Source organism: Vidua macroura, chromosome 5 (assembly GCF_024509145.1).
Source record: "Vidua macroura isolate BioBank_ID:100142 chromosome 5, ASM2450914v1, whole genome shotgun sequence".
Taxonomy (NCBI): Eukaryota; Metazoa; Chordata; class Aves; order Passeriformes; family Viduidae; genus Vidua; species Vidua macroura.
In genome coordinates, this window is record NC_071575.1 from 19,206,268 (window position 1) to 19,228,482 (window position 22,215).

The 22,215-nt window shown below is 47.1% G+C and overlaps 1 protein-coding gene across 1 annotated transcript in view; it reads left to right on the forward strand.

Annotated features, from left to right (window-relative positions):
- Positions 1–22,206, forward strand: part of MRTFA (myocardin related transcription factor A) — a 93,417-nt gene extending 71,211 nt beyond the window's left edge. Inside the window, exons 5-16 of the mRNA XM_053977457.1 lie at positions 7,052–7,107; positions 8,687–8,762; positions 9,418–9,579; positions 10,971–11,146; positions 11,596–11,751; positions 12,238–12,488; positions 12,845–13,016; positions 13,158–14,252; positions 15,411–15,554; positions 17,311–17,487; positions 17,873–17,933; positions 18,358–22,206. Of these exons, the coding sequence (XP_053833432.1) occupies positions 7,052–7,107; positions 8,687–8,762; positions 9,418–9,579; positions 10,971–11,146; positions 11,596–11,751; positions 12,238–12,488; positions 12,845–13,016; positions 13,158–14,252; positions 15,411–15,554; positions 17,311–17,487; positions 17,873–17,933; positions 18,358–18,857 (3,026 nt within the window). The 3' untranslated portion in view covers positions 18,858–22,206. The remainder of the gene's footprint in view (positions 1–7,051; positions 7,108–8,686; positions 8,763–9,417; positions 9,580–10,970; positions 11,147–11,595; positions 11,752–12,237; positions 12,489–12,844; positions 13,017–13,157; positions 14,253–15,410; positions 15,555–17,310; positions 17,488–17,872; positions 17,934–18,357) is intronic.
- The last annotated feature ends 9 nt before the right edge of the window (positions 22,207–22,215 follow it).

Here is a 22,215-nt window from a genome sequence, read left to right on the forward strand (position 1 = left end):
TGGGTGGGAGCCCCACCCTCAACCAACGGAGGAAGTCATCGAGCCTATTTGCAGCACTTTATCTCATCTTTTTACGAAAGCATAGTAAACAAGAGAGAGAAACCAGAATTTGGTTGAGAGCAGGGGTGAATAGCTGCAGCAGAAGGGCTTCTGCCACTCTGAATTAAATAAGCCTGTCTGAGTTTGGGTTTGGATATGACACAAGCTTCTCTTTGTCATAGCAAAGGAAGGTTTTTCCTTTCCCTTAGGAATGGGTCTAACTGAAGAGCAAAGTATTTGACTCAGTATTCTGAATTTAGCTGTAGGCTTTCTACAAACATTGTGTGTTATCTTACCAACTGATTTGCAGTTGAAATATCACCTTGTTGTCTATGATGAGCTAGAAATTATGACCAAGGAAAGCTCTTGTGCTTCCTCTCCTCTGTCAGTCTATAAGTCTGATAGCCTCGAGTAGTGATTTACTGATTACAGAAGGCTTTGCAGCCTCTGCTTCTCACAAGACACTTGAGCTATGAGGATCTGTGCAGATCCTTTTGCCTTTCTTTCTTCCCTCTGTTTGGTTCTGTGCAAACCTCAGTGTCTTCTGTCAGCTGTATAAGCAAATGCAGGGTGTGTGGGTATTTTGACCTCTTTTTCTCAGCAGGTGGGTCAATTCCCTTCCCCTGCTGTGTTTCATTCTTAGATTGTCTCAGTGTGGTTCTGATTCCACTTATTTCTCACGCTAGGTAACAGGAACTTGGAGGTCTGCATATGAATATCTTTGAAAGCTTTGCATGGCTAAAATCTGCTTTTGTACACTGCGGGGTAAACCCTGAACAGAAATGTTTGGGCTATTTTGCCCAGCTTTTTGTCTCTGCTGTTATGTTGAAGATTTGGGTTTGATTCCTGATCCTTCAGGAATTCGGTCTGTTGTTTATAGCAGCACCAGTTTTGATGCCTTGCAGCAGTGTCTCAAGGCCTGTCTGGCTGGGACTTTGAGCAATCTGGAATAGTGGAAGGCGTCCCTGTAACCATAGCGGGGGGGTTGGGACTACATGATCTTTAAGGTTTCTTCCAACCCAAACTGTTCTGTGATTCTGTGATTCATTTGCACTTTGCCATCTGCAAAATGTGGCTTGGACTGGGGGAACACTGAACTCAAGCATTGCAGTTTTGCATTTATATGTTTCATAGGAATTAATACATTGCTTTGAAGTGAAGATTAGCATCCTTCATCTCTGGGATTTGTATGGAAAGGTGTGGGTGAATGTAGATGGTCTTGTGTGCTGCCGCTTGGTTTTGGGGGTCAGATGCAAGAATACAGTTGCAGTGTATAGCTACAACATTTTTAAAGCAGGGTGGAGGCACAGAACAGTTGCATCATTGATGTGCAGGGAGGTTTCTCATGGTAGCTGAGGGTGTGGCCACAAAGATGCTAATGCTTCAGGAATTCCAGAGATGAAGCCTCAAAATGCTCTACCACAGGCAGCAGAGAGACAAACGAAATAGGATGCTTGTGGTAGGAATTTCATGAGATCCTTGCTAGCCAGCCTGCCTGTGGCAGGAAAATCAAGTCCTGCTGTCAGTCGTCTAAAGGTGAGGGGTAAAACTCATCCTCCTAACAGCAGATGCTACAAACTGCCACAGTTATCCAAGTGCAACAAAAGTGTGAACAGCTCAGTGGAGGTCACCTGCTGGACTGTGCTGTCCTAAGCCCCATTGGTGATGCTATTGTCCCATCTATCACTGAGCCTTTTTTAGTGCTTGTTGGGCCATTTGTAACGCCAGGCTGTTTTCCTGTGGTGGATGGGGCAATTTGAAGATGTGGGGGCCATGGTTCAGCAGGATGGGGCTCCTGCTACAGTGCTGGCCTTAAACTCAGCCTCTCATTTCTGACTTTGTCTGGCAGGGCAGTTGTGCTCAGCTTTGCTGACACTATTATTTGTGGAGCCGTGCTGTAAACCAGCATACCAATCCAGGTTAAAATAACTCTTTCAAAACAACTGTGATCAGAGTCCACAGATGATTTTGTCAGCATAACCAAGGGCTGACATGCTTTGTCCCAGACCTAGGTACAGGAACAAAGGCAGAAAGTGGTACTGCAGATTACTGAGGTTGAAAATGCCATGTACATATCATGTAGAAATAAAATCAAAAGGCAGGCAGGAGGTAACCTAAGTGAAATTGAAATTGGGTGTTGTAGAAGTTACTTATGCATTGTCAACTATTTCTTTTCTGCCTACAGTGGAAAACAAAAACCCAACAGCTCATACTGCTGTTGTAATTTGGCAAGTTTGGTGTTTTTTTTTCCTCTACCAGCACTCTGTTCTCACCAGGGCTCACTCAGAGGTAGCTGGACACTTAGATCAAGGATTCAAGTTAAGTTTGGAGAGGGGCAAGTGCCATGGAGAGGTGTGGGAGATACTTTATGGCAACAGTTCCATAGTAGAGCTCCCCGTGCAGTACAATTCTCCATCGGCGGCAAGGCAGAAACACGTGGGACATGGAAAAGTGGGGAAAAAGAGATCATTACTGAAGCTGGATCTACCAGCAGACTAAATATTTGTTGAAATGCTTCTCAGGGAATTCAGGGTATTTAATGTGTTTTTGCACTTCTTGTAAGGTGCTTGAAGCAGCCTTTCCTGATGTTTTTGGAAGCAAGTTGGGACTACTTGAAGCTGCTTATAAAACTTGTGAGGGAACAGGATTGGAATAAAGGCTTGGTGTCAGACTGGGAGGTTAAGTTGAACAGAGTTTTTGGGTGGGATGGGAAGGCAGAAAATCAGTGTTTGACACAATTCAGTATTTTCAGTGATTTGATGTAAACAAAGGAACAGTCTGCGCGTTTATTAAGCTCCAGGTTAGTAGGCTGGGGGGAGGATGGGACTGGGACTCACAATGTTTGGAGAAGCCAACAACTATGGAATAAAATGAAAGAAAAAGGCAGAATGTCTACATTTTGTAACGCCTAGTCAGTGACTTGAATTGAGGATGAAGAGTGGCTGGCTGGGACCAGCTCTGCAGAAGAGGATTGGAGACCTTTAGTGGATTGTGAGACAAGCACAAGTGAATGTTGTTTGTTTTATGTACACAAACAAGGCAAACTGGCTGGGTCATGTGGCTGAGAAGTGTTACTGAATAATCATTTGACTCTGTAACAGCCAGTAAAGCCTAGGCTGGATTATGTACCCAGTTCTGGACACTAGGCTTCAACAAAAATGCACCTTAAATGGACGGAGTCCAAAAGAGACTAAACAAGTAAAGGTCTAGATAATGTTACCTGAAAGGGAACTGCCTTTGGTACCAAAGTTTTCAAAAGGGATAGATGCAAAGAGGAAGAAAATAAATTGTTCTCTGTAATGTATGCAGGTAAGGTAGAGCACAAAGAGTATAAATTGTAGGAAGGGAAATATAAGTTAGACATTCAGAAAGGTTTTTAAATAGTAAAAACATTTGTGTAGTGGGATAATTTCTCTGCAATAATATTACATTTTTTCATGAGAGGTCTCTAAGAACAGGTTAGACAAACTACTGTAAGGAATAGTTTAGTGTATTTTATGCAGGCTGAGCAGTCAGAAAGCATCAGGTGATTGGAGTTTCCTCATCCCTTACCCTCTGTGGTTGTATCTGATGCTTCAGGTCCTAAGAGCTGTGGACAGAATGGGAATGCTGCCCCACACCCCCTGGTTTGCACAGGTTCTGCTCCACCAGCTCAGCCACTTATTCACATACACTGCCAGAACGAGCCACCGTAGCTGATACGGCTGAGAATGGTAGAGCTTTATGAGTTTGGATAATTTTGAGTGGCATGGATGAAGCAGCACTCTGGTGAGAGAGCCAGATGGGTTATGAGGCACAGGAACAGTTTTGCAGGGATCAGTGCTAAGTGGCTGGGAAGTTCAGTGGTAGGAGCTGGAAAAGGGGCATATCTGCACTTTAGGGTCTCCTTTAGAGTTCACCCAGAACCTTATTGCTTCAGAGTTCTTCATAGGATTATTTTTCCTTTTTTTTATTTGCTGTAGTAAAGTTAATAGAGTTGCTCCACAGCTCTGGGCTAAGCAGTCATTTCAAAGCCAAAAAATGTGCAAGGATTAGTTAACTTCAAATGGAGTACGATTTTACAATAGACACCCTGTTCTGACATATCAACTTCATCCTAGATTGCTGAGGGAAGCAGTGAAGGATTTGTGCCCTCTTGACATTTTCAGAGGTCAAAAATGAAGTCCTCTGTCATGTTGCCAGCCCAGAGAGCTACATCCCAGTGCACGTTTCCAGAGGACTAGTCATGAGAGACTGAAAGTGTTCTTTACAAGACTATTCCTGTAGCAACTCTGTGTTACTTACTATTAAATGCATACATGTTTTTCTTTTTTCCTACTCAGGGATTCTTTTCTTGTTTTGTTCTTCTGTATGCAAGAGTTTTCCTGGACTACCTGTGACACCAGCTGAACTCCTGCAGTTGATTTTTCTGACCATTAGCTGTGGTCAGGGAAATGTCACTTAAAGTTCATCTGCTGCCTCATACTGACAGCAGAGGTAGGCAGGGAAGGGAGAGTAAAGAATTACTGCTGTGTCTGCGCATTCTGGTAGAGAGCTTTTGAAGACTCAAGATGAATCCTGCTTCACTTGTCTCCAGGGTAGATGTTTATGCAGATTTAAATGTTGCTTGCTATCTTTGCTCAAGTGGACCTGAGCTTTTATTTTGCTTTTGTGTGAGATGCCCACGATGAAAGGAAAGCACATTCTGGTTCAAGCACATGTGTATTCACAAGCTGCTCACTCGACTTGAAAGGAGTATTGTTTGCTCCTTGCTCTTCATTGAAGTGCGTGGTCAGGATGCCCAGGACACCTCATTGCAGGCATCAGCTGAGGCCTTGTTAGTGCCTCAGCTAGATGGGGAAGTTTTTTGCCTTATTTTTGTAGTTATTGCAAAACAATATCCCTACTGTATCTCTGGTTTATCTCAAAGTGCATTTCACAGCTTGTGTAACTTTCTCTGGTGATTTCTCTCTGTAACCAGATTTATGCAACTAATCTGAGCAGGAACTATTTGCCCCATTATTGTAGGGGTCTATATACACACTCACTGTGGTTTTCAGTTATTGTTAATTTATTCTACAAATTATTCTTCCTTCACTTCTGTAGTCCAAATCCCATCTACAATGCCTGGCATGTTCGGAATTCCTGCCATGCGCACTGAATTCTATTTCTTACCCCATTGATGTGAACCTAGAGGTGATGCCTTTCCCTGGTCTTAAAAAATGGAGAGCCAGACACAGTTAAGGAATAAGGGTTTTTTATCTCAGTATTTTAATAAGGGTCTTTATAGTGCACCACTTCACTGTGGTGCGATGCGCCACAATGCATGCACACGATAGATGGCGTATACAATTTATAGACCTTACAAATTAGCATATCTAACAAGGATGCCCCAATGGGAGGCCTGGATGAATGGTGTGATATTCCCCCCTGGATGGGCCAAACCTCTAGTTTACAGGATCTCTTCTAGGGAGGACCTTGGTTTCCCAAGATAGTGTAGGGCTTTCCGGCCTCCAGCTGCGAGGTCTTTAGGATATTTGGTCTCCTGGCCTAACAGAATACTAGGACAACGCTAAATTATCAGACTTAAGGAATTACAAGTATGCATGCTAATAATACTGAGAATACATAAAAATTATAAAAAAGGTATATAAAAGAAAAGGCAAAAAATCATTTTGGTATCAGAAGGACTCTATATTTCACAGAATGTGTCTTAAAACTTTCTGTGGCTATTCCATTTAATTCTGTAAGAAAGGGTGTGGAAGGCTCCACATGTGTTAGGAGTAGTTTCTTACATTGCATTTATGCAGGGGCTTTTATTTTTTAAAGTCTTTTGAGACTTCATTATGAACTTGTATTTGAGAAATTCTTAATCACTAGTCTTAAGTGAAAAATAATATCAGCAGACTATTTTTCACAGGACCTAGATGCAACACTTCAGAGTTCCTAACTCTATGAGCTTAGTTTTCTGTCTTCAAAAGACTTGCAACTTATCTTTAAAGCTGAAGTTCTTTAACTTTTCTGTTTAGCTGGTTGGTAATTCAGATGGTTTAAGATACGAGTATTTTAGAAATATGAAAAGAAATTACTGTGCTCCATTCTGCTACTTAATATGAACCACACTGTGATCGTTTTTTAAAAAAACAAGCTACTTGCAGCTTCAGGGAAACTGTGAGGAGCTACTGACACCATCAGCCCCCCACCCCTCTGGTTTTACTGTGGGACGTGAGCTTTGTGTGCTGCAGAGGAGCCAGGCAGAGTGAGAGATTCCTCCAGGGTTAGTGTGGTCCTGGACAGCAGAGGATCAGTTTCTTAAAACCTGATCCATTTTGGCTCTGGTTTTAAACAGGGCCCAAGGGGGTGAGAAGGTCGGTTCTGTGGAGAGCTGAAGTTAATTCCTCAAGCTGTGGTTTTCTGTCAATAGACAGATGTACTTTTCTCTCCAAGTGTCCCTGTTCTCCTCTTACAGGGAGCAGTATATGTGTCCTGTGGACCTGCAGGGTTTGCAGCCAGTCCTTGCATGTGTACAAAACACAGGTCCAGATTCAGGAAAGACTTACAGCTTCCTTTGACATTGAAAGATAATAAAGGGGATTTACAGTTCATTAGCATTGTCCCCCATCCTTCCAACAGTTTGACCTCTTCAATGTTTCAAAGCCATTCCCACAAGGGTCCTGGATATCTTACTCTCTGTTGAAGCTTGTAAAAGGCTTTTTTGGGGGGCTGTTTTTGAATCCTGTTCCTGGACCCAGCTTTGGGAACAGTGATTAGTTTGACTAGGAGTGTACTTGTAGACACTCCAGTGGCCCACAAAAATTTCAGATCAGTTCCTGTGTCCCCCTGCTGTCAAATGGAGTATGGCACTTTCCATTTCTTTGTACCAGCTGGAGATCTGCCTCAGTGTGTTGGAAGATGCAGGAGGCAGTTGCTGTGATGTGTTTGTTAACATCATCATAAGTTAGCCTGAAGGGTTGTGCAGTGAGAGAACTTCCATCATTCTAATTCATTCTCTAAATGCTTTTCCTCTCCACAGCTCTGAAAAGTCCAGCTGCATTTCATGAACAAAGGAAGAGTTTGGAGCGTGCCAGGGTAAGATGCAATATAATCTTTAGTGTTTTGGGAAAGTCAGGAATTGTATGTCTTATGTTTTGGGCATCCCATAGCTGTTAATGAGATGCAGAAGGGAAGTGTTCATATTCTGGATATAACACAGCTTTCTGTAGTCAGAGGTGTATTAGATGGGGTGTTCTGCAGCTTGCATGTGGTGCTGGTTGACCCTCAGTGAACTAGTTATGCTTAAAGCCCATAGAAAATGGTGCATGGATTTTCCCTAGAGTCATCTTTGGAAGTGGCTGATACTCTTCTTCCCCACTGTCCAGGCGCTTGACTTTTTTTTTTTTAATGGTGTTTGTTTTGACCTTAAATGCTATTAAATGCTCTTATCATGTGGAACTCAGTTCCACCTTTGAGGAAAGTTCCCCTGTTACCTGCACATACAATTTTTACCTAGGAGACTAGAAAAATTGAAAATTGAATAGAGAGGATCCCCCCAAAATGTTGTCACACCAAAATTACAGATTTCTGGCTCTACAGAAGGAGGAAGCCAGGCATCATATTTCATGTGCCATCTTTTCTAACTGGGGAGTTTCTTGGTAATTTCTGTTCCTCAAAAGGCCTCTGGGGATATTTTTTTTCTGATTAGCCTACAGTGGAATGAAACTTGATATGACTAAGTTTTGTTTTAAAAGTGAAAGCAACAAAAGTAAAAAAAAATAACAGCTGTGATTAAGAACTGTAAGGGAGGCCATTTAAACTGTGGAAGGATTGCAACAGGGGACTTTGCATTAAGACCAGTGACCAAAGGGCTTTTGCTTATTTATCTTTTTTTCCTAAAACCTTACTAAGTTAATATTTTTATGTGGGCAGCTGAGCAACAATGGTAAAGTTTTCTGCCTGACTTTAATACTTTTTTTCTCCAAAGGCTCACCCTAATGTCCAGTACTTACCAGTCTATTACCTGCTGCTTCCAGATTCCCATTCCTTGGCAGTGTAAAGAGTAACATGTTCAGCCTGTCAGGGTCATCTCTGTACATTGCTCCATAGCACTTTCTCCAAAGAGCTAAAAGCAGTTCTAGAAGTGTAATAAGCCTTGTCACAGCATTTAGATTCTGCCCCCCAAGAGACTGCATGGGGTCTTTAGCTTAACAAATAACATGTCTTTAATCAAATTAAAGAGTATGCCCAAACCACAAGTCAGCCCTGAATGCCAGCAGTACATGAAAGTATTTTCTGTGAACAGTGGAAGCAGTGCAGTTATCTTTCACTTTATAAAAAGAAATCTCATGGATGTTTCCCTGACACAAGTTAGTGGTGGTGCATACAAGGGGAAAAGAGGACTTCAGCTCCTGAGGAAGTCCTTCCCAGTTTCCGTTCTATGGGGCAGCGTTGCAGAATTGACTGAGGTAATTACAATAGAAGGTCATCTTTAGAGTAAGCTCATTCTCTGGGTGCACTGGGACAGGAGATAGGTCCCTTCTCCGTTTTGTGCTTATTTAGATGTCAGTAACAGCTAAAGATGGTTGATTCTTTTAATTGTGCTGTTCGAGATTCCCTCACTCCTGTGTCTGATCAGCTGAAAGTGGTTCTTGCTTGTCTGTTTTTGCTGCAGACAGAGGACTATCTGAAACGCAAAATCCGGTCCCGGCCAGAGAGATCAGAGCTGGTTAGGATGCACATTCTGGAAGGTATGGCAAGTGCTGAACATGAAAGCATCAACAATAAACTTTATCGTAACTACCTTTTTAACAGCTTTCTGTTTTGCCTCTGACCTCCAAAGCTGCCTTCCACTTGGGAACAGGCAGAAGATCATGCCTGTTGCATGATTCCTTGAGAGGGATTCAACTCTGCTTGCTCAGAGATTATTCTCAGAAAAATCTGTTGTGTGAATTCAATTTGTACAGTTTTGTATAACTGAGCAACAATGAAATAGAATGACCATGGATTGCTCTTCTGCTAAGCGACGACACTGTAAAATGCCCAAGAAGGATTGAGGCAGATTTGATCTGATTAATAACAAGCCTCAGCTTCAGAGAGGGAGTGCTATGCAGCTGCTGAGCACCAAGCTTGGGGCACAACCAGGGGGAAAAGATGAACGAGAATTGGGTGACATCAGTTGGAGAGCAGTGAATTTATCAGAAGGGCTACTGTAGTTATCTCTGACATAACATGTGTCATATATTTGTAGTGCATAGTTACCTATTGTTATCTATCAACTATTTTTCTGTACAGTTACCTACTGTTATCTACAGTTACCTTTCTAAATAGAATTAAAATACTGCTGAAGGGCACGGGTTGACCATTGTTGGATTGATACCATTTTATTTACTTTCCCCCAAACAGAGACCTCAGCTGAACCCTCCTTGCAGGCTAAGCAGCTGAAGCTGAAGAGAGCCAGACTGGCAGATGATCTCAATGAGAAGATAGCACAGAGGCCAGGGCCCATGGAGCTGGTGGAGAAGAACATCTTGCCTGTAGAATCAAGCCTGAAGGAAGCAATTATTGGTAAGGTCAGAGGAGGATCTTAGTGGAGAGCATTTCCCACATGTGGCTGTGATTACCTATCAATTCACCTGCATGTCTAGGAGAGTGCAATCCCATAGCTGGTCTCATTTTTCTGGCCCAGAATCACAGGCTTTTCAGCCGAAAGATTTACAAAAGCAGAACTCTCTCTGGCCCAGATAATGCTATGGAGACATTAAATTGTAGGGAATGTGGACATTCCAGATTAATATGGAAGCAGTTGTATACCCTAAAGACTTGAAAGGCTGTTGAAGATTGTATTCCCTAGATTGTCTCCTCAAAATCCTTCTCTCAGTATAACATGTCAACATTGTTGGTCAGGGAGAACCCACTGACTTAGATCGGGAGGGGAGACAGAATATAAACAGGTGTGATGAAACAAAAGATGTCTGTGAACTCAAAAACTTCAGAGGATTCAACCCCTTTAAAAATAAACCAGAACAGATGTAAATCATGCCAGTGCCATTCCAAGGGCTGAAAGGAATGCTGAGGAATAGCCTTCCCGCTGCCTCAGCAGTGCTCTTTCCTGTCTCCCCAGACTGAGCAGTCTGTGTGTCTGTGGTTATTCATCCCCCCAAACACGCACAGCTACTGTAAAGACAAATGGGACACAACTGTGGGCAAGATGGAATACTTTCCATAAAAAAGGAGAACAGTGTTGTGAGAGAGCCTGGCTTCACTATTGAACAAGAAGTAGTTGAGGAAGAGTGAACTTGTGAACTGAAGCATAAGAGATGTGGCTTCCTTCTGACAGAGCAAAATACATCTCTGGATTCCTCTTGATTTTAGGTGTGGTGCAAATGACAGTGTTTCCCTGCTTAGCAGGATTAATTTGAGAAAATGTAGTCTAAAAAAACTTTGGTACATTACAAGTGTAAACTCATGTGAATTTATCTACTGGGCACGTAGATGGACAGAAATGCTAATAGCAGCCAGGGCCATCACTTAATCCATAGCCCCTATTGCTTGTAAGACTAGAGGACAGTTTGGGATTTTGTCTTCCAAGACAGAAGAATCCAAGAGATTCTACTTTCCACCACACAGGATGAACACCAAAGAAGCTATGATTCAACCTTATGCTGTCCAGTCTTTGGTGGAAATAAGCCATGCCACAGAGCTGGGTTTGGGCAGACCTGAGTATCTCTTCTTACATGCACTGATCTTGCCTGGATAGCAAGCCAGGGAAATGGTTCACCCTGGTCCACATGTAAACACTTAAACTTGATCCAGTTTGGACTCTGTTCTCTCATTTTTAGCTGGTGCTTTAAGCACACCTCTCTCCATGCCATCATTGTCTTTGTGAAACATCTAGTGTCAAGCCAAGTAATTCCTTATTCCACTTTACAGACCATGATTGATGTTTGTGTTTTTAGTTGGACAGGTGAACTACCCAAAGGTTGCAGACAATTCCTCCTTTGATGAGGACAGCAGTGATGCCCTCTCCCCAGAACAGCCAGCCAGCCATGAGTCCCAAGGGTCTGTCCCATCGCCGATGGACTCCCGGATTTGTGAGCCTCTCCCTAGCACCACTGGTACATCACTAGCTCAGGTGAGAATGTGGAGGCCTCCTGCAGTGCCCTGGAGATTTGTGGCAGAGGAGCCTAAAAAGTGAGACTAAGGCTTCCCTAAGAGATACAGTCTGTGAGATTTCACAAGGGGTCTTAGCTCCGTGTGGTGTCAGTGACATCCTCCTCTAGTTATTCACAAAACCTCATGGTGGTGCCTTTAGGGAAGTGGGCAGTCATTGCTTGGTGATACAACCTATGTGCAACTGATCCCAGCAGGAAATGCTGGGAGATACAGGTGTTGGATTTTGATTCCTTTTCTGCCCTAGGAAGTTGTACTGCTTCTCAGGGACAACTGAAGCAGTGGGTTAAAGGCATCCGATTAAAGATTTGAAGCCCATGCTCCTTCCTTCCAAGTGGACACTTCCTGCACTCTGTTAAACTGTTTCCCTCCTCTTGTGTGTATTCATTATGCCTTTTTCTGTCCCTGCAGGGTTCATCCCAGTTGCAGATTAGCGCAGACTCCAGTGAAACTATTTTCCTACCTGAGCAGCCACCTCCACCACTGCCACCTCCACCTCTACTGCCCGCTAGTCTTACCAATGGAGTGGCTCTTACTGCTGCCAAGCCCCCACCAACACTCATTAAGGTACTATTTTTGTAGTAGTCTGAAGGAAGATAAGAAAGTTACTTTTAAGCAGGTTTGGAGTTGGAAGTATTAAAATAACAGATGCAAAGGAAGGAAACATTTCTCACTGATGTCTTCCTATGACACTAATTGTAACATATTTAATGGGGTTTTTTGTTCCATGGTGTATTCATCTTCTACAAAACGGATGCTAAAAGCAAAATGTTTTGAAACAATCAGTGTTATCTATAATTAGAGTCAATGAGTCTGCACTGGATGAGCAAATGATCTGGTGTGCTGGGAAAGGTGACCTGCATTATGATGCAGCATAAGCTGCTGCCAGTGCGTGTCTGTAATGTCTCAGTTAGAGAAGCATGGAAAGACCCTGAGGTGAACAAACTAGAGAATTTCAAAATTAAAATCCCAGTGTGTGTTCTGATTTACATGGGGTATTACATTATATCAGTGTTTCCATTCTTACTTGCTTCCTCCTTTTCTTCTAAATAGCAAAGCCAGCCCAAGTCTGCTAGTGAGAAGTCTCAGCGCAGTAAAAAAGCCAAGGAGTTGAAGCCGAAAGTCAAGAAGCTTAAGTATCATCAGTATATTCCCCCGGACCAAAAGCAGGACAAGGGAGCTCCTCCCATGGATTCATCCTATGCCAAAATACTGCAGCAACAGCAGCTCTTTCTCCAGCTTCAGATCCTCAACCAGCAGCAGCAGCACTACAACTATCAGACTATCCTGCCAGCCCCACCTAAGTATGGGTCTGCAGCGGCAGGTCTCTTAGCAAGCACTTACCAGCACTCATACCAGAGACATGGTATTCTGGGTGTGAGGGGTGGCCACTGGGTGTGACAGGTGTGACACACTCAGCCTTGTAGGTTCCCAGAGGGCCTCAAAAAGAGCCAGTGCGAGATGAATCAGACAAAAGCAGCTGAAGTGAGTTGGTTGGCACAGCAGGGGCATGGATATAGTCGAGAGTGTTGGTGTGCTTTAGAGTCTAGGGCAACACTAATGACCCAGATGTTTCTGAACATGTATGTTTGTGGACACTGAGGCCCTCTGGTGTCTTTCCATTGTGGTTTTGATGTCTGTGTTCTTTCTTTTCCTGCAGACCTCCAGGAGAGCAGCAGAGTGGTGCCAGTGCCCCTGCCGTACGCAATCTCTCTGCCACAGTCAGCAGCACATCTTCAGTATCTTCTGGTTCTAGTGGGCTGATGAGACAAAACAGTAATGCTGTGGTGGGCAAGCCTGGCCCTCTCCCTGCCAACCTGGATGAGATGAAGGTAAATGTCCTGTGAAGCTGAACAGACCCTTTCTGCCATTGTCAGTGGGCAGTACTGAACAATGTTGCTGCTGATATCTAACTGATAGTTGTTCAGTTAGAAGTTCTCCTAATGTTGCCCTCTTTTTTCTCCCCTTATCAGGTAGCAGAGCTGAAGCAAGAGCTAAAGTTGAGGGCCTTGCCTGTCTCGGGCACAAAGACGGACCTCATTGAGCGTCTCCGAGCTTACCAAGAGCAGAACAGTGCAGCTGGCCAAACAACCCCCACTCCCAAGCCCAGCACAGCAGCCGTCCTCCCTAAAGCGGCTGAAGTGGTGGTGGCCTTCCCAACTGCCAGGCTGAGCACAGGGCCAGCCCTGGTCACCACTGGCATTGCACCAGCAGAAGTAGTTGTGGCCACAGTTACTGGTGGCGGCGTGATGAAGTTTGGGAGCACAGGCTCAACTCCTCCTGTTTCTCCAACTCCTTCTGAGCGCTCACAAATGAGTACAGGGGATGAAAACTCGGGCACTGGAGATACCTTTGGAGAGATGGTGACTTCACCTCTGACCCAGCTAACCTTGCAGACATCTCCAGTGCAGTTCTTGGTGAAGGAAGAAAGCTCTAAGTCCGCCTCCTGCAGCATAAATGTGGCACCCAAGTCAGAGTGGTGTGGTGCTGGTAACAGCAGAGATGCAGAAGTTAGGGACAAAGACCAGATGCTGCAGGAGAAGGACAAGCAGATTGAGGAACTCACCCGCATGCTGAAACAGAAGCAGCAGCTGGTGGAGATGCTTAGGCTACAGCTGGAGCAGGAGAAGCGCTCTCAGCAGTCACAGCCAGCCCCAACAGCCACAGGAGAAGGAACAGCCCTCGCCTCCAAACCAGGAGCGTTTGGTGCCCAGGTCAAGAGTGAAAATGGTTTCCTGAGTTGCCAGTGTGCGAAGCAATCCAGTGGCCAAACAGACCAATTCAGCACTGCACCAACCGCTAGCCAAATGGACACTTCGAATCCAAGCCCAGTGCCAAAGAAAGCTGTGATGGTGAAGCAGGAGGAGGCAGAGCCGCCGTGCCAGTCCCACAGCCCACGGCTTTTCCTTGGCCAGCAAGGGAGCGCCCTCATCAAGGGCACCCCTCCCCCCACCCTCATCACTGACTCCACAGGGACCCACATTGTCCTCACCGTGACCAAGCAGAGCACCGAGAGGCAGGGCCTCTCTCCCCATGGGATGGCAGGGAGCAGCTGCCCACCCTTGCAGGTAGGCAAGGGTTGGATCCCATCACTGCTGCGGGCAGTTGGGTTCCTCTCTCCTTGTCCCACTCAGGTTACCATAGGATGGCCTCTTGGGGTGGAAATTCAGTGCAGTAAATACTGAAAGGGCTGAGTTGCTCACTGCAGTGGTTGGTAGATCATGGCTTTGTAAAACAGAGCAGTGTAAGCAGAACTTTGGCAAAAAGACTGGAATTTGACAATGATGAGCTGTGTACAGCAATGCACGATTGGCTCTGTGCATCACAGGCTGTTCAGCATTCTTCCAAACACATGGTTCTGCCTTTTGTCAGGCAGGACCTCGGGCTTGGACTACAAGGGTTTGCTGCCACAGTTCACTGGTTTTTAAAAGAACGACTATGCCCGTGGTAGTAAAATGAGCAGAGTGTATTTCACCTCTTGTCCTTAACTGTAGAGATCATACTTGGAGTGATAGATGGGTCATCTTATCTACCAAGAGGTGAAATCAGACCCTGGGAGCAGACTGTTTGCATTTTGGCTGCTCTTTGTTTTAATGCATGTCAGTATTTCAGTGTTAACAGAGTCTTTCATCAGAGATGATTTACTATTCCCCTGCTGGCATGAGCTCAGCACTTAACAGAAGTGTTCCGAGTGCTCCTTCCAGGAAGGGATAAATATGCCCAAGTTTGATGGCATAAGTCAAACCTCAGCACCTTCCATGACATCAAAGATAATTTTCATTCTCTGCTGATACATTTCTTGCACTTTCTGCAGAGCAAATGGCCGTGTCTGCCATCAGTGACAGGCACTGAGCAGGCTACATTTGCTGCATAGCAGGTGAGATATCGGCAGCTGTCTAAACATCAGCATCTACTGTCAACCTTGAAACCCCAGAGTATCTTACCTGAGCTCCACCGCTGCTCTGCAAGGGCACAGCTCCTGTGTCAGGTCTGGCAGTTCTTGAGGTGTGTCATGGGTAGCCCAGGGATTTAGGCTGGTGGTACCTCCTATCTTAGGACTCTCAATCACATCCAGTCTGCTTTCTCTGCTCAGGGAAAGAGGATGGAATTTCGTAAAGAATAAAGAGTGGGGAAAAAACAAACTTATAAATCCTGTAAGAAACCTAAGCCCTGTATCCATGTCATGTCTGAGGAATAACCTGTTACGGATACTCTTTTCTTTCCAGAGCGTACAATCATCACCCACTAAAACTTCCAGCCAACTGCCATGTCAGGTACCTGCAAACACCCCTCAGCAGCCCACGCAGCAGCAGCAGCAGCAGCAGCAGCAGCAGCAGCAGCAGCAGCCCAGAGGACCAAACCAATCTAAGGTAGCTCACTTTTCTCCCTTGGTTTTCTTTGCCTGCTGCCAGTGTTTTTACCCACAGGCAGTGGGTACAAACATACCACATTCCAGTGGGTGCTGTCTGTGGATTAAAAACAACGAGGGGCTGGAGTGGGCAGCCTTGATTCACAGGGGTGTTCCAGATTCTTGAAGGACTGCTGCTGAACAGAAGAGGTGGCTGCTACATGGAGAGAGGGTGGTGTGGGAGGTGTGACTGCTTCTGAAGGGGCATGTGAGCTCAGAGGGGTAAAAGGGCTGTGACCTTGTAGTCTCTGGTACTGCTGAGCATTTCTGTTCCCCTGCCCTGAACATGCCAGTTAATCAGCGCTTTCTGAAGTGCTGTACTGCTTCAGGAAAGAGAGCACCTCTGCCTTTAGCCCTTTCCACGTGCTGGCTGTAGAGGCTATGCTGTACATCTCAATCCTTTCTAGCCTCCTTAGCTGTCTCTCTAAACTGTAATTAAGATAAAATACAGAAAGATTATGAAGATTTTAGAGCTTGGAGGATCATTTCTGAGTCAGTTCTGGAAAGGGTATGAAGACAGAAGTAATCTCTAGTATATTTAGAGTGAGAAATCTACTTTGCAAAGCATCAGTGCCTTGGTTTGCTTTGAGACCTTGGAGAAAGTGGAGAAAGTAAATAAAGGCACCTTTTTCCTTGGAGTTCCTTAGCCTTTGTGCTGCAGAGGTGTCTGTACTGACTCTTCCAATCCTTTTGCCTCCCTGTGGGGTCAGAAGCCAGGTCTGCAGGTGGTCACAGGGCAGCTGGCCTCCACCAAGTTGTCTTTCTCAGCACCTCCAAACCTGCAGCCTTTCTTCCCCGATGGTTTCCATAAGCAGTTGCTGAAAATTGGTACTTCGGTAAAACCAGCCCACCCAATGTGTCAAAAAAGGTACCCTCCCAGCACATCCCAGTGGCCTGTGCCATGGTTTCCAGTCCTTCTCAGGAAGAGTGGATTCCAGCAGAGCTGGTCAGGGGTCGCTCCTCTACCTGTGGGTCACAACAGATGAGCAGCTTTCCAGGGAAAACAGGAGGGGCAATGGCATCAATGCGTACACGTGTTGGAAGTGGCATTCAGCTGCTGCCCAGGGTTCACTGCTCTAGGGGAGCAAGTTTCTGTGTGGGTCATGCATAGCTGTTGTAGAGGGAAAGGCCTGATCTTGCCCTTATGGGCAGTTATGTGCTGATTCATCTGGTAAAACTGAGTCATGAGCACCACTTCCTGCAACACTTGGGGTTTCCTATGGAGCTCTGGTGCTGCTGAGTGCTCTGGTGCTCTCCGCCCACCAACAGTCTGTGAAACTTGCTGCTAAGTGAAGTTGGCTTGTGACTCTAAAGCAGGCACTGTAGAGGGAGGTGGATAGAAGACAGGCCCTGAGTGTATTGCAGAGAGTAGGCTGAACACACAAGGGAAATGCCCTTTCCCTCCAAAGTGCTGCAGGAATCCCCTGCTTGGATAGATGAGGCTCTCCCCTTCCAGGAGAAGTGAGGAGGTGGTTTGTGGTGTGGCTGCTTTAGCACTGGAAAAATCAGCTAAAGATTTCCAGCTGTGAGTCGAGGGGAAATTTATCTTCTTCCCCTGCAGTCAGGGCATAGTGCACAGAGTCCAGGGAAGGAGGCAGGCTGCTGTGCAATGCTCACAGGGAGAGGTGATGGTCTCTCAAAGCAGCTGTGAGACAGGAGTCGATGTAGACTTTTCCCTGATTTGCATTCATTCCCTCTTCTGCCTTCATTCTAAACAGTCCTCATCACAGCCTGGCTCTCCTGCTGCCCCTTCCCCTTCCCAGATGGACCTGGAGCAGCAACAGCACACGCCGCTTTTTGGAACTCCTCCACCACCTCTTCCGGTTCCCTCAGTCCCAATGAAAGAGCCACCACCAGGCTATGAAGAGTCCATGAAGCAACAGCCAAAGGCCCAGGTGAGAGCAGTTATTCTCCCTGGTTTCCATGGAGAGCAGATGAGAAGTTGCCATTGTAAATCTCCTTAGTTTCTTGATGCGAGCCAGTGATAGGGAATGGAGAGACAACTGCACCTTTCTCATTGAACTTCCTCTTGAGGGTTTGGGGTGGACCCTAAATCACAGGTAAAAAATCCCAAGCAATTCATTGCTGTTGCTGACCATACTTTCCCAGCCAGTAACAGCCTGGGTTACAGAGGACTCTGATGCCATGTCATGCTGTGCTCATTCTTGCTAGAAAACAGCCCTGTCCCTGGGGCAAGGGAGAGCCAGCAGCCAAGGGTGTTGCTGGAGGTGGAAGTTCCCCTGGTAAATAGGAAGCTAATCCTGCACTTGCTGTCCCCAGGAGAATGGCTGTTCCAGCCAGCAGATGGACGACCTGTTTGATATCCTCATCGAAAGTGGAGGTAAGGGGATAAAGCCAGCATTTCCCTGGGTCTGAGTCTGGGGATTGCAGAGCACCGAAGGGAGAATCTGTCTTGGCCTCGCTCTTTTATCCATTGTCCCTTCCAGTGCCTTTAGCACTAGCAGTAGTCATTAAGGCACTGAGGGAGATTTTAGGCCTTAATATGATTCTGTGATTCTTGATGGCTCTGCTGCATCAGATTCAGGCACATTGCTTCTGAGATGCTGGACAGAGATGGGATTTTGTGGAGGTGGGCCGAAAACTCCCCATAGTGAGGCAAGCATGGGCACAGGATGTTTCCTCATCCCAGCCGGTGGTCAGTGATGGCTTAGTCTGGGAGGTGTCTGTGGCCCTGGTGGGTGGGAGGGATCCTTCTGGTATTCAGCCAGACTTTTCCTTACCTGGCCTGTTTGTTCCCTCTACAGAGATTTCTGCTGACTTCAAGGATCAGTCATCCCCAGCTGGGAAAGAACCACCTGTGGCCCCGGCCTGTTCCCCACCGCCCAGCAGCCACCACTCCTCTGAGCTGGCGGCGCCGGTGTCCCTGGGGCAGCCGGTGCTTGTGGGCCGGCTGGAGGACTTCCTGGAGAGCAGCACCGGCCTCCCGCTGCTGACGGCAGGCCATGATGGGCCGGAGCCCCTGTCCCTCATTGATGACCTCCACAGTGAGATGCTGAGCAGCTCGGCCATCCTGGACCACCCGCCTTCACCTATGGACACCTCAGAATTGCACTTTGCTCACGAGCCGTCTGGGGGCATAGCCCTGGATCTGGCTGAGGCTAACTTGGACAGCATGGACTGGCTGGAGCTGCCAGGGGGTTCTGTCATGAGCCTGGCTCCCCTGAGCACCACGGCGCCCAGCCTCTTTTCCACAGACTTTCTTGATGGACATGATCTGCAGCTGCACTGGGATTCTTGCTTGTAATTCTGTGAGCAGAGACTGAAGGGAATGGGTGTGGGAGGGCACAGGCATGCAGAGGAAAGAGGCCAGTCAACCAAAAAAAAAGAAAAAAGAAAGAGCTCCTAGTATTTGTACTCCTCCCCTAACAGTGTCCTTCCTGCGTGAAGCCGGCAGTGGGCCAGGCCAGGGCAGGGAGAATGGCTGCTGGGGGCGACAAGACGCAGGAGGAGCTGTGGGGCTGGTGGCCTCCTGCCCACTCCACACAGCCTGGCCCAGCCAGGGTGAGAGCAGAGCCAGCAGCCCCTGTTCCTCCAGGCAGGAGCAATGGCAGCATATTGTTCCCTCACGTGGGACAGAGCATGACTGGGCCTGAGCTGTTTCCAGAAGCAGCACTCTGCGCCATCCTGGGATTGGCGGATAAAGGGGGTTGTGCTGCCCCAGCACGGTTGGTCTTAATGGTTGTGGAAGGGGATTCTACCTCTGGAGCAGGATACAAAGGCAGGAGGGCTGCCTGGGGCCCAGAGCAGCTGCCCTCTGCACCACCTGCCATCTGTCAGGGGAGGGTCTGATCTGCCACAGGGCTGGGAAGAGCTGGGCAGAACAGGCACCTTCTCTAAATGTAGCCAAAGGGAACCAGGGCTCCCCACCAACCTGGTAATGTCTAAGCTGGTTTCCCAAATATTGCTGAGCTTGGCAGAGGCCTGCTGGCCTGCCTGCTAGCTTCACTTGCTTTGGGCTGCAAAACAGGTTTTTAAGGTGCTAAAATCAAGTCCTTATATGTTAAAATGTGCTGTCAGGCACAGCCCATTGCCCCCAGCTCCTACAGCACTCGTGACATCCCCAGGTGAGCAGGGCAGTCAGCCTGGGCGGGGACACAAAAGCACCTGCTTGTCCTGTGGAGCAGGTGAGGGGCACAGCTGGCAATCAGTAACATATCATTGGGGGCCATGTGCAATCTGTCTCCTGCCTTCGCTGTGTTGGTGCTTCACTGTAGCACATGCCCCAGTGGAAAGCAGCAGCTGGGGATGGATGTTGGATCCCATAGGCAAGGAAGGGGAAGTGGGACTGTAAGAGTAGTGTTGTGTGGCACAGCACAGGTCCTGGCTCAGTGACTGTGAGGGCCTCTTTCTGGAGAGGAGCCTGAAAGCAAGTATTGGGCAGCTGACCTCTGCTCTTCCCTCCCTCCAGTCCCACAAGGTAAAAGGCAAAAGTAAATGGCTGCTTACTTTGAGCTGGTGCTCTGTGTCCCTGTGGGGGCCCAGGCTGGTGCCTTGGGGGATCTGCAGACTGAGCAGGGGGTGGACAAGCCCCCAGGACCTCAGAGCCATGACAATGCTATTCTTGGGCAGGGCTCTGTGGTAGAACACCAGGCCTGTGGCTTGCTCTTGTGCTGTTACTCCTGTTATTTTAGAATTTCATGGCCACACTGAGCAGGTGGGACATGGTTTACGTGGATGTGGCCACCTTGCCACAAGGCTGTCCCTGCTCTGGCCCTGAGCTGGGTCTAGGCTGCTCACACTGAGTGAGGTGGGGGAAGGTGTGGCTTCTGAAGTCGTGCAGACTGAGGTACTGACCTGCTCAGGCAATGAAAGGATCAACTGAAATCCTTCTCAATATCTCCCCGAGGATGCTGTCCCCACCTTTCCCCCATGCTGCGCTGCAGAGCTTCCTGCTGGGGAGGGGTAGCTGTGAGCTACGTGCTGCCGCTTCCCTGTAACTTTGGTACCTGGTCCTCTTCCCAGGGAGAGGCTGTGCCACAGGGGTGCTGGTACCTCTGCTCCATGGCGAGGCAGGTGAATGCCAGCCCTGCACAATGTGCTCTCCCTCAGCCACTGAACTGGCAGCAGCGTAGGGCCATGCCTGTTTGCAGCTGAGAGATACTCCTGCTTTCCTGAGCCCTTTGCTTGTTAACTGCATGGGGAGCCACTCTTAATCATTTGCAGGGGAAGCCTGCTGGCAGCTTCCTTTCTTTCCCCTCTTCTCTCCTCTGGCCCTGAGCTGTAAGCAAGTTAGAGCCTCTTATCTGCTTCCCTCAGTGTCTGAGGATACCACCCCCCTTCCCCACAGACTTTCTATTCCTCAAGCTACAGTGTCACATCCTAAAAATCAGAATAAGAGTCTGGTGGCCACCCCCTTTATCCTCCTGAGCCTTCCCTGAATTCTCTCCTGGTGCAGCCCAGGTGCTCACTGGGATCAGTGAGTACTTAGCAATCACCTTACAGAGCTTTCACCAGCTCTGCCGGGGCAGCTGCCCAGCTGTGGGGGAAGGAGGCAAGGAGTTTCTAAGGAAGAAAGTATGGGGGGAGTGGGAGGATCTCTGAGATGCTAGGGGGAAAAAGTGAGGCTGCCTGTTTGTCAGACTCAAGCAAAATCAGGTTCTTCTCGCCCATAGTTGCAGTAGCCCCCACAAAAACCAGCTGTGTGATTTCTTTGGTACAAATAATTACAATTCTGCAGCTATTAAATAAAGGAGGAAATTATCAATAAAGTGCAGTGAGCTCCTAGAGGAAGGTGGGAGCGCTCCAGCTGCAGTCCTGGCCTGACCCAGCCCTGGTTCCTTGCCCTGGGCCAGGTACTCCAGTGATTGGCAGAAAGATGCCAATGCCTAATAGCAGTGTTGCCCTTCCCAGAGATTGCTGGTGGAAGGCTGAGCTCACAGCTGCTCCCTTTCACCTTCACCCATCCACCATCAGGTGTGAAACTGTAGGAATTTAGTGACCCTGACTTTGCCCAACGTACTTGCATTGGCTGAAGAGCTTCAAGGAGCCCAGAGGATACAGAACCATGAGCCTCATGTCCCGAGGAGCCTGGCTGACCTGTGGGAGCCCCTCTGCACAAGGGGCTTCTGCCAGGAGAGTGAGTGCTAACCCTGTGCCTGTGGGCAGAGGGGAAGGTGGTGCCTCAGCCCTGGAAATGTTAGAAAGTCTTTTCCCCAAACAGTACCCAGAGCAGGCTTGCCCAGTTCTCTGCTTTCTTACTATTATTTCTTTGAATAATAGTTCAATAGTTATTTGTTGGAAGAGGTATTCCCCTGGACATACATTTTTGCACCCATTGGGAAAAATGAAGTCTGATGTTCTGCCTCTACCTTGAATGTAATCCTGAATCTTTCTGCTGTAACCACTACTTGTTTGTAATGTGTATTTGACTAGCACGCACTCTCCCTTCCACTATGCAGCCAACGGCGAGGAGTGATCAGCACCATCAGAGTTGGATGGTGTTGGGGCATCAGATCCAGAGTGAGTATTCAACTGGAAAAGGATAAAAGTGACAAGTTAATGGGGGAGAGAATGGATCTTTAAATTGAATTATTTTTTCAGTTACAAATATTTGAAGAAAAAAAAAATCCATTTTATTAAAAAAATTCCAAACAGCCACGTTC